At 44.8% G+C, this 18,461-nt stretch overlaps 3 protein-coding genes across 3 annotated transcripts; 2 read left to right on the plus strand and 1 right to left on the minus strand.

Annotated features, from left to right (window-relative positions):
- Nucleotides 1-195: 195 nt before the first annotated feature.
- Nucleotides 196-5,750, plus strand: LOC128706939 (endoplasmic reticulum metallopeptidase 1-like). The gene is made up of 4 exons (XM_053801883.1): nucleotides 196-1,677; nucleotides 4,365-4,889; nucleotides 4,969-5,177; nucleotides 5,261-5,750. The coding sequence occupies exons 1-4, from the start codon at nucleotides 196-198 to the stop codon at nucleotides 5,748-5,750; spliced, it is 2,706 nt and encodes a 901-aa protein (XP_053657858.1).
- A 613-nt stretch (nucleotides 5,751-6,363) lies between these two features.
- Nucleotides 6,364-9,116, plus strand: LOC128719305 (endoplasmic reticulum metallopeptidase 1-like). Its single transcript, XM_053812930.1, has 2 exons — nucleotides 6,364-7,821; nucleotides 7,890-9,116. Exons 1-2 carry the CDS (start codon nucleotides 6,364-6,366, stop codon nucleotides 9,114-9,116), a joined length of 2,685 nt encoding a protein of 894 aa, XP_053668905.1.
- A 2,473-nt stretch (nucleotides 9,117-11,589) lies between these two features.
- LOC128719312 (catenin alpha) lies at nucleotides 11,590-16,792 on the minus strand. Its single transcript, XM_053812937.1, has 10 exons — nucleotides 16,639-16,792; nucleotides 15,504-16,402; nucleotides 14,580-15,416; nucleotides 13,806-13,878; nucleotides 13,561-13,628; nucleotides 13,292-13,473; nucleotides 12,968-13,214; nucleotides 12,740-12,856; nucleotides 12,411-12,416; nucleotides 11,590-11,754 (listed from the first exon to the last, which is right to left on the minus strand). Exons 1-10 carry the CDS (start codon nucleotides 16,790-16,792, stop codon nucleotides 11,590-11,592), a joined length of 2,748 nt encoding a protein of 915 aa, XP_053668912.1.
- Between the last annotated feature and the right edge of the window lie 1,669 nt (nucleotides 16,793-18,461).

The following is an 18,461-nucleotide window of genomic DNA, read 5'->3' on the forward strand; positions in this document are numbered from 1 at the left end:
AACGATGACCAGACTGGTGGTACACTCTGATAAGCTACAATAGCACGGCTACACCGTATATGTGCAATCGGACCCTCAATTTTATCTCGTAATATTCCTCAGATGAAACCTGTTCCGATTTTTTCTTTGCAACCCGTATTCCAGACCAGTTAAACGTTGATCCTCCGTTCGGTTGGTAGTGGTAGCACAGTGAACATGGCCGGCGGCAGTAGCGTTCGGTCGAAAGCGAAAGGCAAAGGTGAAGATAATTCCCGCCGTTCAATTCCTCCCGATGAAGATGCAGCTAATCTTCATCAGCTTGAAGCCCAGCACGGTATCCTGGGTATAGTGTTGCTGTTGTTTTGCGGTACCGCATCGAGCTATCTGTGCACCTACCTGCCGGAAGCACTGACGACAGCTGACCTAAGCCGCCATCCGACCGCATTCATTGCCGAGCGAGCCTGGGACAATCTGCAGGTTCTGAACGATTTCGGTCCCAAACCGACCGGGTCGGAGGCGAACGAACTTGGCGCTGCCGATTATATCCGGCGCGAGGTGGAAAAGGTGAAAGCTACCGCACACGCAGCACAGCTAGTGGAAACATCGCATCAGATCATTTCCGGCGCGTATCCCATTGCTTTTCTGGGCAATCCGCTTACGAGCGTTTACCGGAACGCGCAGAATCTCGTCGTGAGGTTGGCCGGGCAAGAAAACGATGGTGGTTCATTGATGCTAAACTGCCATTACGATACTGTGGCCAGCAGCCCGGGTGCGAGCGATGATGGTGGTAGCTGTGCGGTGATGTTGGAGATCTTGCGCGTACTGTCACGGGTGCCGGAACGGAACCGCCACGCGATCGTGTTTCTGTTTAACGGTGCCGAAGAGACGCCACTGCAGGCAGCGCATGGGTTTATTAGCCAGCACCAATGGGCACGGGAAGTGCGTGCATTCCTGAACCTCGAATCGGCCGGTTCGGGTGGCAAGGAGCAACTCTTCCAAGCCGGTCCTCAGCATCCGTGGATGATTGAAGCTTACGGTCGTGCTGTTCGGCATCCGGCCGCTCAGACCGTTTCGGAAGAGATCTTCCAGTCGGGGATAATACCGTCCGATACGGATTTTCGAATCTTTCGAGACTTTGGTAACGTGCCTGGGATGGACTTTGCGCATACGATCAATGGATATCGATATCATACGCGTTACGATACCATTGACTATCTGACACTACCGGTACTGCAACGTACAGGCGACAACATCTTAGCACTCACGCGCGAACTGGCCAATGGTGACGAGTTGAGCCGTGCCGCCAGTGACACATCCCTGTCCGAGGGATACAGTGTGTTCTTCGATGTGCTCGGTTTGTTCTTCGTGCACTACAGTGCCAGCACAGGTCGAATAATCAATGTAACACTTGCCGTCCTGTCGTTGCTTCTACCGCTGATGGAACTCTGCCGACCGGTTCGACGTGTTGGTGAACGAAACATCTTGAAACAAACTTTGGTTGGTTTGCTGGGTACGGTATGCGGGACTGCCGCAAGTCTCGCAGTGGTGTTGATCATTGCTAACCGGTTGGATGCAGTCGGACGGGCCATGGCGTGGTTCTCAACACCGTATCTTATCCTCGGACTGTACGGATGTCCCGTTATCCTGGTGCACTGTTTCGCCCATCGGCTCTGTAACTATTGGTTCGATGATAAGAAGGTAAGATATTGTGGAACATTTCGGGGTAATTCGGAGGTTGCCTAATATAAGACTCTAATCTATTTCAAGTCGTATTAGACCATCTGTCTTATCAATTTCTCTTAGTCAAATTTGCTCCAGAATTTAGTTCCTTGTGACCGAATAAGCGTTTCCAAAAATGCACGGAAGGCGAATTCGTGGATCGGCCCAGAGTCTGATGTCTTTATGTGGAGCTCGGGCTAGTCTAATTTCAGAATATGGTTGCCCACCAAACTTCCAATCTCACACAAAAAGAACATTCCATAAATCGTTCTCGCGATTCTTCATTGTAAAGCTACTTCAACATTCAGGATCTCCACTTCGGGAGTCCTTGGAAAGATGACGTGTCAACTCTTAACATTCTTCTAGCTGTGCGCTCCTTAATTCGCCTACTTAACTTCATGAATTCCATGCTCGACTTGTCATTCCAAAAGTTCTCATCGGACATATGCAATTGTTCAAATTCTTCCTCGCATTCGACTGCGACTTTTCGACATCTCCCCCAGCTTTAGGAACTGAAAAAGTCTTGCAGTCTTGTCCGTAATTTTTTCTAACACCCTGATATTTCAGAACCATGCTTGTTTGCTTCTTCCGTCTCCTTGTATAACTCATATTGCGTTAATTTTAAAGATAGAACGGTATAACACATAGGGTAATGAAGTTAGAAGAAACGATAGTAATAATAATATTACAGGGTTTTACACTTTAGTTTTGACTGGCAGCACACATTTTTTGACGCGCCACACTCAATTTCTTGTCGCCGGCACATATTTTTGATTACAAGCACCGAATTTTTGAACGGGAGCATTTAATTTTATCAGCCCGATTCTTGAAAGCTTTTAGGCCGCATGTTTATAACCCCCTTGTGAAAGATTGGTTTGAGTTTGAAGCACTTGTTTATATGCAAAATTGTTTGTTTTTTTGGTTACTTGATAATTTTTTGGGCAAAATATATTTAATAAATTATGAGAAAATTTATAAAACATATATTGGGTTACGTATTTGAAGTATTATGCCCAAATCCCTCAAATTGTATGTATGCAACAGATTTGTTTAAATGTGCAGTGGTGGATCCTTGGAGATAAACCTATGTCAATGGGATTGGTTCAACCTAGCTGCCAAATTGTGCTAACCGACAGAATCGCGGCAGATTTGAAATCTTCTCGAGAGTTATTCACGGACAACGGTGTAAAAATTTCGCAAAACTGAATATATTCGCACATAATACTGCTGCTGCTAACAATAGTGTTGTGTGTAATTAGACAGGTACGTAATTGTTCGTTCGAAACTTAGAGAATCTGTTCACCCACGATCTTGTTTACAGGTATCACACAGGTATCAAAACGTGTTACACTTTTGCAACACATGATCTGCAGTTTGAAATCGTATTCATTCTCTTTAAGTTCATTGTGTGCTTCCAATTAATATGTTTGGTTTATTTTCAATCGTTACAACATTTATTTTATGCTTTGTTCTATTTGTTTTGTATTTGTCGTGCAATTGTTGTCGTACTGACACGCACGCCGTATTGGTTAAACACCATGTCCGCCAACACTTTCAATGTTAATGTGCAGTCGTTGTCTATCCACAAGCGAATGCTATTTACTGCATCATCTGACAAGAGCTTAGGACGTTTACCTCCACGTTTTGCAGCCGCAACCTCCCAAGTCTTTTGGTACTTCTTTATAATATGGTACACTGTTCCTCGATTAATATTGAGCATTTCTGCTATTTCTTTGCCAGATGCACCATTCTCGTACGCTGTAACAACACGGTTTCTATCTACGTCAGACGTAGTTTTGTTACGACGTCGAGGTACAGCCTCCGATGTATCCATGTTTGCTGTAGGATTATCATGTAAACAGAATTATTTCCTTGTTGTATTGCAAGGATAAAATATACATTACCTCTTTTGAATGCGTAGCTTCATGTGTTGCAAAAGTGTAACACGTTTTGATACCTGTAAACAAGATCGTGGGTGAACAGATTCTCTAAGTTTCGAACGAACAATTACGTACCTGTCTAATTACACACAACACTATTGTTAGCAGCAGCAGTATTATGTGCGAATATATTCAGTTTTGCGAAATTTTTACACCGTTGTCCGTGAATAACTCTCGAGAAGATTTCAAATCTGCCGCGATTCTGTCGGTTAGCACAATTTGGCAGCTAGGTTGAACCAATCCCATTGACATAGGTTTATCTCCAAGGATCCACCACTGCACATTTAAACAAATCTGTTGCATACATACAATTTGAGGGATTTGGGCATAATACTTCAAATACGTAACCCAATATATGTTTTATAAATTTTCTCATAATTTATTAAATATATTTTGCCCAAAAAATTATCAAGTAACCAAAAAAACAAACAATTTTGCATATAAACAAGTGCTTCAAACTCAAACCAATCTTTCACAAGGGGGTTATAAACATGCGGCCTAAAAGCTTTCAAGAATCGGGCTGATAAAATTAAATGCTCCCGTTCAAAAATTCGGTGCTTGTAATCAAAAATATGTGCCGGCGACAAGAAATTGAGTGCGGCGCGTCAAAAATTGTGTGCTGCCAGTCAAAACTAAAGTGTAAAACCCTGTATGTAGTATGTGGATAGAGCTCAAACAAAGATACATCCATTTCCTTCTTTTCCAACCGTTTCTATCGACTTACAGACGGTGCTTAACCTCACGCAAACGGTTCGTTCTCGGTTGATCGGAGTCAACCTTTTCTGGACGTTGCTGATAATCCCTCTCACCTTAGCCAACATCCGTAGCGCGTACATCTTCGTCGTAATTCTGCTGCTCTCACTATTGTCCACCATCCTTACCTCAGTGCTTGGTTACCACCGTCAACCAAGACGCTGGCTTGCCCTGCATCTGGCATTTCAAGTACCCAGCCTACTTTGGGCGACCAAATTTTATCATCTGCTGTTAAAACTGTTCATACCCCTCACCGGACGCATGGGTGCTGGGACAAACCCCGAGTATCTGATCGGTTTGTTGGTGGCTGGCGGTGGTCTCCTGTGCATCAGCTATCTTGTGCCCTTGGTTGGGTTACTTAAGCAAACTTCCGAACTGACCGCTCGTTTGACCGTTTTTGCGATGATTGCGTTTCTGCTCGGATGCTGCACGCAGGTCGGCTTTCCGTACCGGGACGAAAGCAATGGAGAACCATCCGTGCAGAGGCATTATGTTACCGTACGTTCTTTTCCAATCACTGCTGACAGGATGTCTTTCATTAGCTTAGCTTCACACGTTTGATTTTCCTTTCGGCTAGCATACACTGCAAGTGGCGCACAGAAATGATGGACCTGTGGTGAAAAATTCTGGATTTTTGCTTCGCGAAATGGACCGAAATGCGGTGCGCGTGATTCGTGGAGTGGCTAAACCATCCGAGGCTGTTCCGATGCGGCAAATGGAAACCTGCCGTACGATGCTCTTTTGCGGTGTGCCGTTCTATTCCATCTGGCACCAGATTCGGTTCAAGTGAGTGTCACAATTTACTATTATTACTATTACTGCCTATATTTATATGTAGTTCTACATATCGTTCTTATCTCCATAATTAGTAATTATTGGATAGAAGGTCCACCGCCGGCACTAGAAAAGCATACTCTGCCAACGTTTGATCTGGTTTCTGTGAAACAGCAATCTACTACAACTCGACAGTACAGTTTTAGTATTACTCACCGGTACCAAACCTGCGTCCAGTCAGCGCTGATCATTGCTCCTAGATCAGGTGTCCAGCTGGTGGCATGGAGCCTCATGGAAACTGTACCGGGTACGATGGAATTCAATGGAGAGCGTGCCCATTTTGTGCTTATAACGTACGGCTTGGCAGACGATGCACCATGGACGGTCACGTTCGATTTCGAGTATGATCCAGAGATGGCTCTGTCACAGGACGGCGGGCAGAAACTGTTTGATGTGAGCTGGGTGAACACGTACTGGGAGTATGCGAACAAGCACACCGATGATTTCCGAAAGTTTATCGAACAGTTTCCGAACTGGGCACACGTTATACCATCGGTGGCCGTTGTGAACATTACTGCCTATTGAATTGTAGTGTAATGATACCGGTTATCGCTACTAGGAATATCAACGCACAATAAAGCGCATAAGGACCGACAGTGGCTTGAGAAACGATGCTCATGTCAAGAATTGTGAATTAATCCAAGGTCCCCGTTGCCACTTGCGTTTTGTTAACGATTAAAGCAATCGAACTGCGGATGCAATGGGCGAGTGCTTAGGTTAGCTTTTAAGTAGGTTAACAATCTTTAATAAAGCTGTATATAAGTTGGAACTCCGCGTGAAAGTGTCGATTCTCTAACCTAACTAATTAGACAGAAAAAAATCTTTTACCAGAATATCTGAACGCAATTTAAAAAAAGAGATATTAAAATAATTCTGGCTCTTGTTTGGTTACACTCTACTACTCGGGACATCATACTGTTTGCAGTTTCACGCACACATTCAAACAGAGCAAGCGCTGTTATCTGTCATAATCGCGCCCGGAATAAACAAGCCGGCTGTGCTCGTATATCGTTTCTAAATACACCGATGAACAACGTTTCGTCGTGCAATTTGCTACGCGCTACTGATTGTCTGCATTTCGGGTAATGTTAGTTCAAGCGAAACTGCGCTAAAGTAGACTTTTAAACAAACCTTTCCGATGGAGCAGTTGCTACAGTCCTCATCGGCGTCAGTACGGAAGATGAAATCGAAAGCAGCCAACTACGATCCCAACATTCATCGTTTACCATGGTATGGCGGATTGCTGCTGATTGCATTGGTGGCGTTCTGTGGAACCGGAAGTTACCTGTCCTTCTTCTACCTGCCAACGGCCCTCACCGAAGCTGATCTTGAGCTTCATCCATTCGCATTCAACGGTGCTCGTGCATGGGATAGCCTGACGCGGCTAGATGCACTCGGTCCAAAGACAACCGGCTCACGAGCCAACGAAGAACAGGCGGTGCAGGTGCTGGAGCATGAATTTACGCTCATCAACGCTTCTCGTCATCCCGCCCAGGAAGTGCTGTACGAGAAGCAGATAGTATCAGGCCAGTACGGTATCAACTTTTTCGGTAGTCCAATGACGAGCGTGTATCGCCGGGTGCAGAACCTGATCGTGAAGCTCGCGGGTGTCGAAGATCAGCACGCGTTGATGTTGAACTGTCACTTCGATTCCGTCGCCAGCAGTCCAGGAGCGAGCGATGATTGTGGTAGCTGTGCGGTCATGTTGGAGATCTTGCGCGTGTTGTCTCGTGCCCCAGAACGGAATCGCCACCCGATCGTGTTTCTGTTTAATGGTGCCGAAGAAACGCCACTGCAGGCGTCGCACGGTTTCATCACCGAGCATCGATGGGCGCGGAAAGTGCGTGCCTTTCTTAACCTCGAATCGGCTGGATCCGGTGGCAAAGAGCTGCTGTTCCAGAGCGGACCCCAGCATCCGTGGCTAATCGAGGCGTATTCACGTGCCGTCCGGCATCCATTCGGTCAGGCTATCGGTGAAGAGATTTTCCAGTCCGGCCTCATACCATCCGATACGGATTTTCGCATCTTCCGTGACTTTGGCCACATACCAGGGCTAGACTTTGCTCACATCTTTAACGGATACCGGTACCACACGCGGTTCGATTCCGTGCAGTACCTTTCGCCAGCGGTTTTGCAGCGTACCGGCGATAATATGCTCTCGCTGGTGCGTCTTCTCGCCAACGGTGACCAGTTGGCTCGCAGTACCGAAAAGTCCGAGGGAAGTAAGGTGTTTTTTGATTTCTTGGGCCTATTTTTCGTCTCATATTCAGCGATCGAAGGTACGGTTCTGAATATAACCGTATCGATTACTGGTTTACTGGTTGGCATCTGGAGCATTCTTTCAATCGTCGGTTGGCGTCACTGGCTTTCGATGGTGTTGGAAATATTGCATGGATTTGTGGCCACTTTAGTAGCTGCCGGTGCAGCAATCGGGATTAATCTGGTTACTGCGTTCGCGCTGGATCACACTTCTGTAGATCGCTCGATGTCGTGGTACTCATCCTGTTGGCTTGTGATCGGCCTGTATTGTGTACCGTCCATGATGCTACTGTTGGTCGTTCATCGTGAATTCCATAGACTACTCAGCAAAACAAAGGTAAGATCACAAAGCCTACGTAAATAGCTTTTACCATGTTGAATAACATTCGATCGTTACTTCCACAGACGGTCCTTTCCCTAACGCTAACGGTACAGGCTCGTATTACGGGTGTGACACTCTTCTGGTCACTGATTACAATTGGTGCCACTGCATTCGGGGTCCGGTCAGCGTACGTTATCGCTATACTGCTTACCCTGGCTCTGTTCAGCACTGTGTTAATAACAGCACTAAAACTACAATCGTTCCCGTCCGGTTATTGGCTCATCATTTATCTGATCGTGCACAGTGTCGGTCTTCTCTGGACAACGCAGTTTTATCACATTTTCACCAACATCTTCATACCCATTACGGGCCGTTCGGGAGCGAATGATAATCCGGATTTCATTATCGGTACCGTGGCGGCGGCTTGTACTATTTTTTCGACTAGCTTCCTTATTCCGCTCGTCAACTTGTTGCGCAAACCTTACCGTACGATCAGCACGCTACTCGCCCTATTTGTGATCGCTCTAACATTGGCCACGGTTTCCCCGCTTGGGTTCCCTTACACCGCACCTGGCCCTTCACCTACGGATGCTCCTAAAGTGCAGCGCATTCTTGTGCAGCATACGGTGCGTCAATTTTTCCCACCCAACGAAACACAAACGGCCCTTTCGTCAGACGCTGGCTATCTGTTTCGTCTCTGGGATCGTCACAACGAGCGCACGGTGCGAGGTATACTTGAAACACATCACGTAAAAGCATTTAGTGCTCACGCACTCAACCCAGCCGATTGTAAGTCGGAAGTTTTCTGTGGGTTACCGTGTTCCGCAATACGGTTTACTTCGCTATGGTCACCTCAACAAAACCGTCCACACACACCGGAGATGGTGCAGCTGTCGTTGAATGGTTGGGAAACTGTACGTCGCACTGCAACCAGTTCCAGGATAAAGCTAAAGTTGAACCTTAACGGAAGCTTTCAATCGTCCCTGCTCGTGCGTCCAAAACGCAACGTAACTCTAATCGACTGGAATCTCACAGCGGACGTGCCAGCGCAGCTAGCAACCGGAGGCCATAAAGCGTACTTCATACTCATCACGCATGGACTCGCCGGAGATCCGGTGGAGCTGACACTGGAGCTTGAAGCAGATAGAAATCCGGAAATGGCTGAACCTGTTGTGGATATCAGTGTGACGTCTAATTTTTGGGAGTACCAGCAACATTTCACAGATGAATTCCGCCGCTTTGTAGCGTCGTTTCCTAGCTGGGCACACGTAGTACCATCAGTAACTGTGGTGAATGTTTACAGTTTTTAAATTCTGTTGCTTAAGGTTTTACCAAGATATCTCAAACGAACTGAAATACAGGAAAACGGGATTAATGCGTTTAAATCGTCTTCTTCTGCTTGGCCCTCTCACAATGTAAACCAAACAAATTCTAGAAAGCGGTTGCTCTCTTCCACCTCCTGATTTATCCGTTCTCCGCCAGGTTGAGAACTAGTTGAACACCATGAGTACACCACGAGCTACTTCGCGTGCCCCAATCATCGTATCCTTCAGGCCCATGTCACCATCAGGACGTAATGTCTGCTCCGACAAACACCCCAGCAAGCTCGTGGTTCATATCGCCAAAGACAGTATCACTCAAGAGTTATGGACGTAGCGAACTTCTGTGATTCTCAATAGTCGCATTAACTTCTCAAGGAATTTGTACTGTTGCATGGTGTTCCATAACTCGGTCCGATCTATGGTATCGTAGGTCGTCTAGAAATCGATGAATAGCTACTGTGTGTCAATCTGAGGCTCGTGGCATTTCTGGAGGATCGGTCACAAAGTGAATATTTGGTAGATTTTGGATTTTCCTCTAACAAAGCTGGCTTGTGATAAGGGGCATTAGTCTGCCGAAGAGATTTCCGGTCTGGATGAAGGTAGGTAGGTAGGTAGCATTTAGGACTGTAATGGTTCTAATGTTGGTACAGTCCAGTTTGTCACCTTCTTTGTACACTGTGCTACGCCACCCTGCTTACACTACGCCAATAGTTCCAACACAACAAACGTGATATTCTGTTGAAACTTTAGTATAATTAACACCGAATTGTTTCGTCTAACATTTTATTTCTTAAACACACACACACGCACATCTTTCTCTGTATGCTTCCTTCACCCATCAGGGTTAGTTAACACTTCTGTCTCCAGCTAATAGATTTATTCTATATCATGTTTGTTAGAGTTCATACTGCCACACTCATTTCAACATAAAAGCTATTTCAAACATACAGCCTGTCGGCTATAGTTTTTAGGATTCTTTCTACTATATCCGACCATTGCTACATCAAAGCGTGTTCATGTGTGTGTGTACGTGTCCATGTTCAATTGATCGTGGGTTTTTTTTAATCACCCGGTCGCCCTATTCGTTTATGCTTCCCTCATTATGGAGTGTATATTCTGTATATATTATAGCATTAATGTTTACGTGTATATATGGAAACTCTAGAACGCTGCTGGCTAAATGCGGCCGCTACATGCAGTGTGTGGAACGTTGGAGTTTTTATCTCAAGGTGTAATTGATGGTGGTTGTTGAAAGAGAGTATAATGCTGTGTGCGCTTCACATTTCGCGAAGCCTCGATTGGGCATGCTGTCCGCCTTACGAACGGTAACGCGCCCATGGTTGTAACTGTTTTGTTTTTCTTTTTTTCTTTTTCAAATTTTAACCCATAAATGTCACGGTCAAATGCTATGGGTCACGCATGTAACGCGATAGTTCGATGAGCCCTTCAATATACAATGTTAAATTCCTCTAGGCGGGTCAGTGTATACTGCTACCATTTTAGCTTTGCTGCTGCTACTGCTTCTTCAACAACACTCTGCATCGTTTCCCTTATCAACCCCTTAAGAAAGTGGCTGGGATAGAAGGAGAGAGACTTGTCACTTTCGATGATTAGATTATTTGTTTGCCCGCGCGTTAATTCACACTAACTCCTAGTCATTTTTGGCCATACATTTGCGCAACGCAACTTTCAACTTTTCGATTACTTTTTCCCTGTGTGCGGATTCTATCATTTTCGTTTTGCAGCGTTTCGGGATAAAACCAGATGGAAAACGAAACGGAAAATACTGATATAATTATGCTCTTACACTAATAAAATAAAAAGCGAGTGGCTTCTCGCATCTTCTCGAACTTGACTGCGTGTGTATTTGTCTTTTGTGGATTTCTTTGAATGATGTTGAATGGTTTTAATGCACGTTGATTGCGATTCTTTATTAAATTTAGCGTTCCTATTGTCGTGCCGTAGAAGAAGCAAGTAAATAAAAACATGAGGAATAATAAATAACATGCGAAAGTATGCAAAAATTACATCTCATTAACACATTCGAAATAATAGACGAATATGATGAGCTTCTGTTATAAAAAAAAACGATAAAATTCTCGCCACTCGATACTTTCGTTGAAGAATTTTTGATTACCAATATAGAAACGCGCCTACATTCTTCTGCTTCGTATGCTTCAGTCCGTTGTTGATCAATTCATTAAAATAAAACAACGTGCGTTGTTTCGTCTCTGGCACCGTACAGTACCATGGTTTCTTTTTCTAACTCTTACACATTTTCTTTCGCCTGCATACTTTTTCCACACATATGCTTAATTCGTGTAGAGGCCGTAATGTGTGGTTTTCCGAATAATAAAAAAGAAGAAAAAAAATACCTCCCTGACTCTGTCCAACTGTCTTTTCTTATGTTTTCATTACTCGCAGGAAATGGTTAAAACGCAACGTTATGCTTCAACACATCTTAAACAGCATCCGTAGGACTTTGGAATTCCGAAAGCGCATGTACAGGGTTTTGTGTTTTCTTTTGTGACGCTCGCCGTACCTTGGCACGTACCTCTTCTGGTTTTTCGGGTCGCACCAGTGGCTTCTTTTCTGGCGCCTTCATCTTCCACACGACAATCGGTGACTGGAGGAACGAAACGGAATAGAACTCTGTTAGTTACAAAAGCGTTGAAAAGGCCTCACTAATCGGGACACTACATCGCTCATCGCTGTTGGCAACTTAAACGATAGTCAACAGGTGTGAGAAAAAGAAAATGCTTGAAAACGTTATTTGCATTCAGAAGTAGTAGCAGAGTGAAACAAATTATATGATGAATGAGCGATAGCGAACGGTATAATATGATGAATGGTGAGATAGTGGTGAAATTTTCGTCCTAAGCGGTCCTGTTGCCGGTCATTGTATATGAAACTTAATATATGTGAAAGACAAAAAGCATTATTTTTTACAGCAAATTAAACCGATTTGAAAATGCTTTATTAATATATATATATATATATATATATTTTTGTTGATTGTTCAGGTCTTAAATTAATGATATATTAGTCAACACTGATAAGGCACTTTATATACAGGTGTAAGATTTGGCGATGGAGAAAGATACAATTATGAATAAATTAGAATGATGTAAACAATGACAAACGTTGAACTATAACATTAAAAACACTAGGTTGATCTCAATTCCAAATCTATTTTGTCCAAAAACAACACAGTATTACAGAAAAAAAACAAAACGGTTTACGAATGCATAAAGAGAGAATGAGATGTTTCAAGGAACTTACGTAATTCTAGTTTTGGCAAAGTTCACAAACAGTAATTAATCCAAGGATGGAACACACAATGCGTGGGGAGGTAAATTTGATTGTTAATTGAAGATTTGAATGCCAAGTAGAGTGATAATAGCACGATGGAAGAAGTCAGAAGTCACAATTGGGAAGAAGATAAATTGCGAACAGAGAAATATGAGTTAATTTTATGGCGCAAATTCCAGATTCCGTAACCAACGAGAACAAATTCAATCGAATGCTATGGAGTTGATTATAGCCGGTCTATGTTGTTCGGCCTTACGTTCTCTCAAGCCTTCGCAAAACAAATACATATCTGTACTTACCGAAACGGTTCCCTGCCGCGTGTACTTGGTGGAAGCAACATACGAATATTTAACCGTGTAAACGACGGCATTCATCAGATTCTTTGCCGCCTGAATTAGTGATGTCGCACTGTCCAGCTGTAAAGAGAAACCCGGAACGTACACGAAACCGGACAAATAAAGAAGAAAGAGAGAGGTCAAGGGTAGATTAGATCGTTCAACTAAAGAAAAATCGGAACATAATTTCACCATTACCCCTGACACGATCAGTTCACCGCTAATGTTCTGCACATCAGCTTTCACCTTCGAGGTGATCTGAATCTGGTGACAGTACAGGGCAATACGCTGCAGGTAAGCGAGCAAATCCTTCTTGGTAGAACTTTCCGGGCACTGGTCGGCAATTTCACGCGTTAGCTTGTCCAGCTTCGTGCCTGCTTCGGAAATTTTCTTTGCCGCATTAATAACGTCCATCGTCGTTTTTAACGGACCACGTCCTCTGTGAAAGAATAGTCAAAACGAAATGCTTCGGAATTATTGAGCACGAACATGGCGGGCATGGTTATTGGACCTTACCGCGTGAAATCCGTCATCTCCATCATGATCATGCACATGTGCTTGGCAAGATAGATAATGTCGTTGCCGGTGTCGTCCCATTTCGCTACTTCCGAATCGAACGTCAGCTTCTCGCGACGGAACAGTTCAACCTGCTGCATAATTTTCTGCTTATCCTCCTCATTCATCTTACGCATTGCTTCCTGTATGGCAACATTGACATTGTATTTTTAGTAATAATATAAACAAAGTAAATTGCGTATGCAAATGAACAGAGAAATGACACTTACTCTAGCTGTTGTGATGCCACTAATTTCAGGATACTCGTCAATAGTTTGATCGCCAGTATGTGCGCTCGCTGCCGAAAAGGATTCAATATATTAGTGTTGGTGCTGCTTGAATTTGATACACCTTAAGATAGGAGTAGTCTAACCAAGCACATGCAACATACTTAATTCCATGTCTATACTACAACTTTCTTCATGGAAGGTTAGGCTAAGTACAAACAAATAAAACAAGGGAAACATATTCTTACATCTACTACGCGTTTCGACAGTCATATCCTCGACTGGTTCGAACTCCGTATCAGTGTCCAACTCATCGGAACTCTGGTTATACATGCAATTCCAACCATTGACAAAACAAGGAACACACACAAACACACAGAAGAATAAATGCAGGAACACACACGGGTGACACATTGCGTTAATGGAAGTACAAGCAATAATGGAACCATTTCCACACGTTTTGTTGAAGAATACACAGGCCGTGCAATGAACGACATAGAAAGAAACGAAACAATAATAAAAATGAAATGGTTATACATTAAAACTGGAATGACGTAAAGTATAACGAGGTACACGCAGGGTGAGGATAATACCATAGCTACAACCACAGTGAAGTAGTACAGAAATAACAAATGCACTCGGACACATGAACTACGAAGGAAATTCGATAAGAAAGTTAAATTTAGCCATCTGTCTTCGCTTACATTTGCTCCTAGTTTCGAGCGTGTATTGTTCATCTTCAATATCTTCTGGATCCAAATCTTCTTCGTCCTTTTTTGCAGGGTATAGATAGATAAAGAAGCGTACATTAAATGAAGTGATAAAATTTAAAGGTAAATCATGAAGCTTTCTTGGGAATTTAAACTTGCTATAACGCTTAAATGCTATAGGAATATGATAGTGTAGATCTTTTCCAACCATTAATTTTAATGTCAGATAAAAAATTGGCTTCGTGATGGGAACTTCGCTAGAATTGGGAACAGATAATGCGTGAAATCGTTACTTAATAAAACCTGGCTTACCCTGTTCATTAGCACGGCTCGACGAATTTCACGAACACCATCGTACACAAGCCGTGATGCGTCGATGAAATCGTTCTCGTCCACATCCTTCGGCGAGTTGGAGGACAATGCATCGACAGCCACATCGACACGCTGCGCAAACTTGGACATCACCTGTTCCCGCAGCACCTTTACCGCTTCAAGCACGCGCTTGGTGTAGATGCACGGTTCGTAATTGTCCATCTCGGCCTCCACCACGTTACAAACGCGTGCCGAACGTCCCTGTATTGCACCGGCAGTATTGCGCAAATCTAGCGCGTCGCCTTCCTGCAGCGCAAGCACACACTTGTTCACATCCTCCAGGATGTGATTTTCCGACACGGCAAGGAAATCATCGATCGTGGTAATATCGTCGACCGCTTCGGTTAGAATACGCACTTGATTCTCCCAGGCCTGACGGTACGCTTCCATGTTCTCTTGCGCTACCTTCGAGTTGGGTCGAGCGGCTAGAATGAGTGCCGCATTGATCACCTGCGGGCAGAGCGTTTCGATTTGGTCTGCCGCGTAACGAACCATCTTAACGCCATCTTCGTTGTTCGACATGCTGCACACGAGGTTTGCCACTTCGACCAGCTTTTCCGCGTGCTTGGTAAAGATGTCGGCTCGTTCACGGACCACCTTCTCGTTACCACCGCGTGCCGCCTCGATCAGATCTAGCAGGGGCATGTTCGTTTCAAGGAATGAATCCGAAACATGGTCGACGACCGCCTTGCGTAGCTGTCGGCGTAGATCCTTCGTTTTCCGATACATGTGACCGATTGCGCGTTCTAGTTCCGGAGTACGATCTTTCGTTCCCATCTGTAGTGAGTAGTGAAGGAAGGATACAAAACATTAGTTCAATACATTTCAAGAATTGGTTTGCAGATCTGTGAGATTGTTACTTACGTTAGACATGTACTCTGACAGCAGATCTTGCAGCGCTTGTCGTACGGCGTTACATTCTCCAACAATCCGTTCACGCCGTTCGTCACGCGTACAGTCCGCATCGGCCATAAGTGCTGCCGCACTGATGATGCTCTCTAGTCGCTCTTCGAGTGACGGCCTCGAGCGGACTTCGTTGTATGCTCGCGGATCCATTATAATGCCCTCGTCAAAATCGTCCAAAGCTGCTGCCAATTCGCCAGCACCAACGTATACATCCTGCGGCTGAGACGACTTGCCCTGCGCCACATCGCTAATCGTGTTGACTGCTTCGCACACCTGCTTCAGAATATGATCCCGGTTTACCTTGGCCAGATCAAGCTCCGGATGGCGCACGTACACTTTCGACGCCGTCAGCAGCATAGTGGAGTGTTTCTTCAGCACAGCCCGTGCCGCTGCCAGATCGTCCCGTAACTGCGGATCTTTCAACTCCTGTTGACGCTTGGCCGCCTGTTTGATCAGCTCGTTTGCGTTACGGCCAAACTGGCGCATGTTGTTCATAAGCTCATCCTGAGACGAGGCGTTTCGCAGCTTGTCAAGGTCGTCCTCAACGACATGCAGCGACTTCAGCAGCAAATGCACATCGACCATGTCGGCTAGGATGAGCAGTCGCGTTACGGCGGAAAGCAGATTTCTGGCCGCACGTACCATATTTCCGCGCTTTAGGGAACTGCACGGATCCTCGGAAAATTCACGCGCCGCGATGCTCATCGCGGAACCCGTTTTGCGAACTTCCTCTACCGCCGACAGCATCTCCTGCGTGATGTCCGGATTTTCATAGGCAATCTGTTCACCGCGCTCGATGAAAATGTCGGTGGCTTTTTCGACGGCGGCAACTAACGCACTTGCGCGTTTCGATTTGCCTGAAGCATCGTCCCAGAAGGTAATTCGGAGGGAGAACAATAACGAGACCAGAATAATATTAATGAACATGGCAAAACCAATGGGAACAATCCCTTCTCCAAGGGGAAATCAAGTTAACCAATAGGTCTCCCCTCCTCGGGGGTAGGAATTCCGCATGAATGATTCGATACAGAACCGAACAAAGCCTTCCAACAAACACGCTGGTACAAACTTTGGGTGACCCGTAATGACTTACCTTTCTTCTTTTTGCTCGGCCCCTTCGTACTCACTAGCGTGGTCACCTGCAGCACTAGCGGTTCAAGCGTTTTTTCCACAGACATTGTGCGTATCTCGAGATTTTTTGGATCCCATTTCAGGGCCACTTGGCCGAAATTTGATAGCGTTTCCATTGCGCCTGGAACTGCCACCAATCAAGCGAGAAAGTTGTGCTCGCGGTTACAATTTCGCAGGCGATCGTACACGCACTCAAAAAGCAAGCGACGGGGTAGACCTTTGTTCCGAGTCAGCTTTTCCTGGATCAACGTAGCAATGCTTTTGTTTGCCCGTTCACCGTGTTCTACAAAATGCAGCAAAATTCACATCAGATTAGTCACCCTCCAGAGGTACTGTATATGCTTGCTATATGTTTTTTTCACACACATACACGCACGCGCGCTCCGTAAATTTTCTTCCAATTTGTTTTATAGTTTTAGCGACGAATTACACTTTTTACTGCTGAAGATTAGGCGCGATCGAATCTTCAACCTTCCAGCTATACATTAAACACTTTGGAACCGAATTTTTCGTACGTTTACGCTCTAGAAAATTATAATTTACCCACAACCTACAGGGTGTGACGCGTAGCAAAGGTTTCTGAAATTTGTTGAAGCACAGTCCGTACTGTGCGAATGAAATCGCGAGGGTTGACAAATGTGTAGCAGTGAACGAGATAGAAAGAAAATACCACCAACTGCTATCTCTCGCCAACTCCATTCCTTTCTCTCTCTTTCCACCGTGAGACTATGGACGCACGTTGTTATACACACGGTCAAAATAAACTACGGCAGCGTTATTTGGCGTCCAAATGTGCCGTTTGACATTTGCCTCTTTCACAACATTCCGCTGTCACACGCATTTGCCTGTCAAAGCCCGTTTTTCAGAAAAAATAGTCGGAAAAGTCGAAAAAACCGAGCGCACATTTACGTTACAAAAAATCCTCTCGTCATCCTCCAGAAAAACCGTAAAAATTGTATTACAGCGAGCGATAAAAGCTGTGGTAGGAATGGTTTGTTTTGCGGAAAACGATTAATTAACTGAGGACCATCACATTTTCCTATCCCAAAGGCAGTGTTCCTTAAAGCGCGGGCAAGTGGAATCGTACAGAGAAAAATCCCATTGAGACGCAGCACGACAAACGACACCAAATAAAGGATCAAAGGAAGCAGTGTCTCGCTATCGGTATTATTTAAAATCGAATGGATTGATCGCGTTTTAGCTTGGTTTCGGAGTTAGCCATGGGACTGCGAAGTGCATCCAGAACGGCGTCAAAGCGTTAGCAAAATCCTTTGCTCTCGAATACGGGTAGGTAGGTGGCGGGTGCGTAGGTGCGTAACCGAGTGCGACGAAGTGGGAAATCGACGTACCATTCCGTTCTTCTCGGACAGATGCGCACAATAAAAAGTATAGCAACCCGGCCGGCAAACCTGCTGCAAGTGTAGAAAAGTGTACTGATGGTTGATTCAACCGGTCCCCATTGCACGAATCGTCCCCGTCTGGTGCATCGAGTGGTTCAGTAGTTTTCCCCACAGTGGGGTTTATTTTCATTCTTTACTTGTGTGTTTGCCTGCCCACGGCGAAGGGTATAATTACAAAGGAAAAAAAACGTCTCACGCAAATAGTAACTCCGCCAGGCAGACGGAGTTATAATAGCAACGGCAAAAGTTGTGTGTTTGTGAAAACTCTAACCAACATCCACATTTCTACCGAACAAAGGCTACTGGAACCAGGAAAAAGAACGAGGTAAGTACTGGCCGTAGTTATGCATCATGCGTTAAACTATAATTATGTTTTTAAGGATAT

The sequence above is a fragment of the Anopheles marshallii genome, chromosome 2 (genome assembly GCF_943734725.1).
Source record: "Anopheles marshallii chromosome 2, idAnoMarsDA_429_01, whole genome shotgun sequence".
In the NCBI taxonomy this organism is placed as follows: domain Eukaryota; kingdom Metazoa; phylum Arthropoda; class Insecta; order Diptera; family Culicidae; genus Anopheles; species Anopheles marshallii.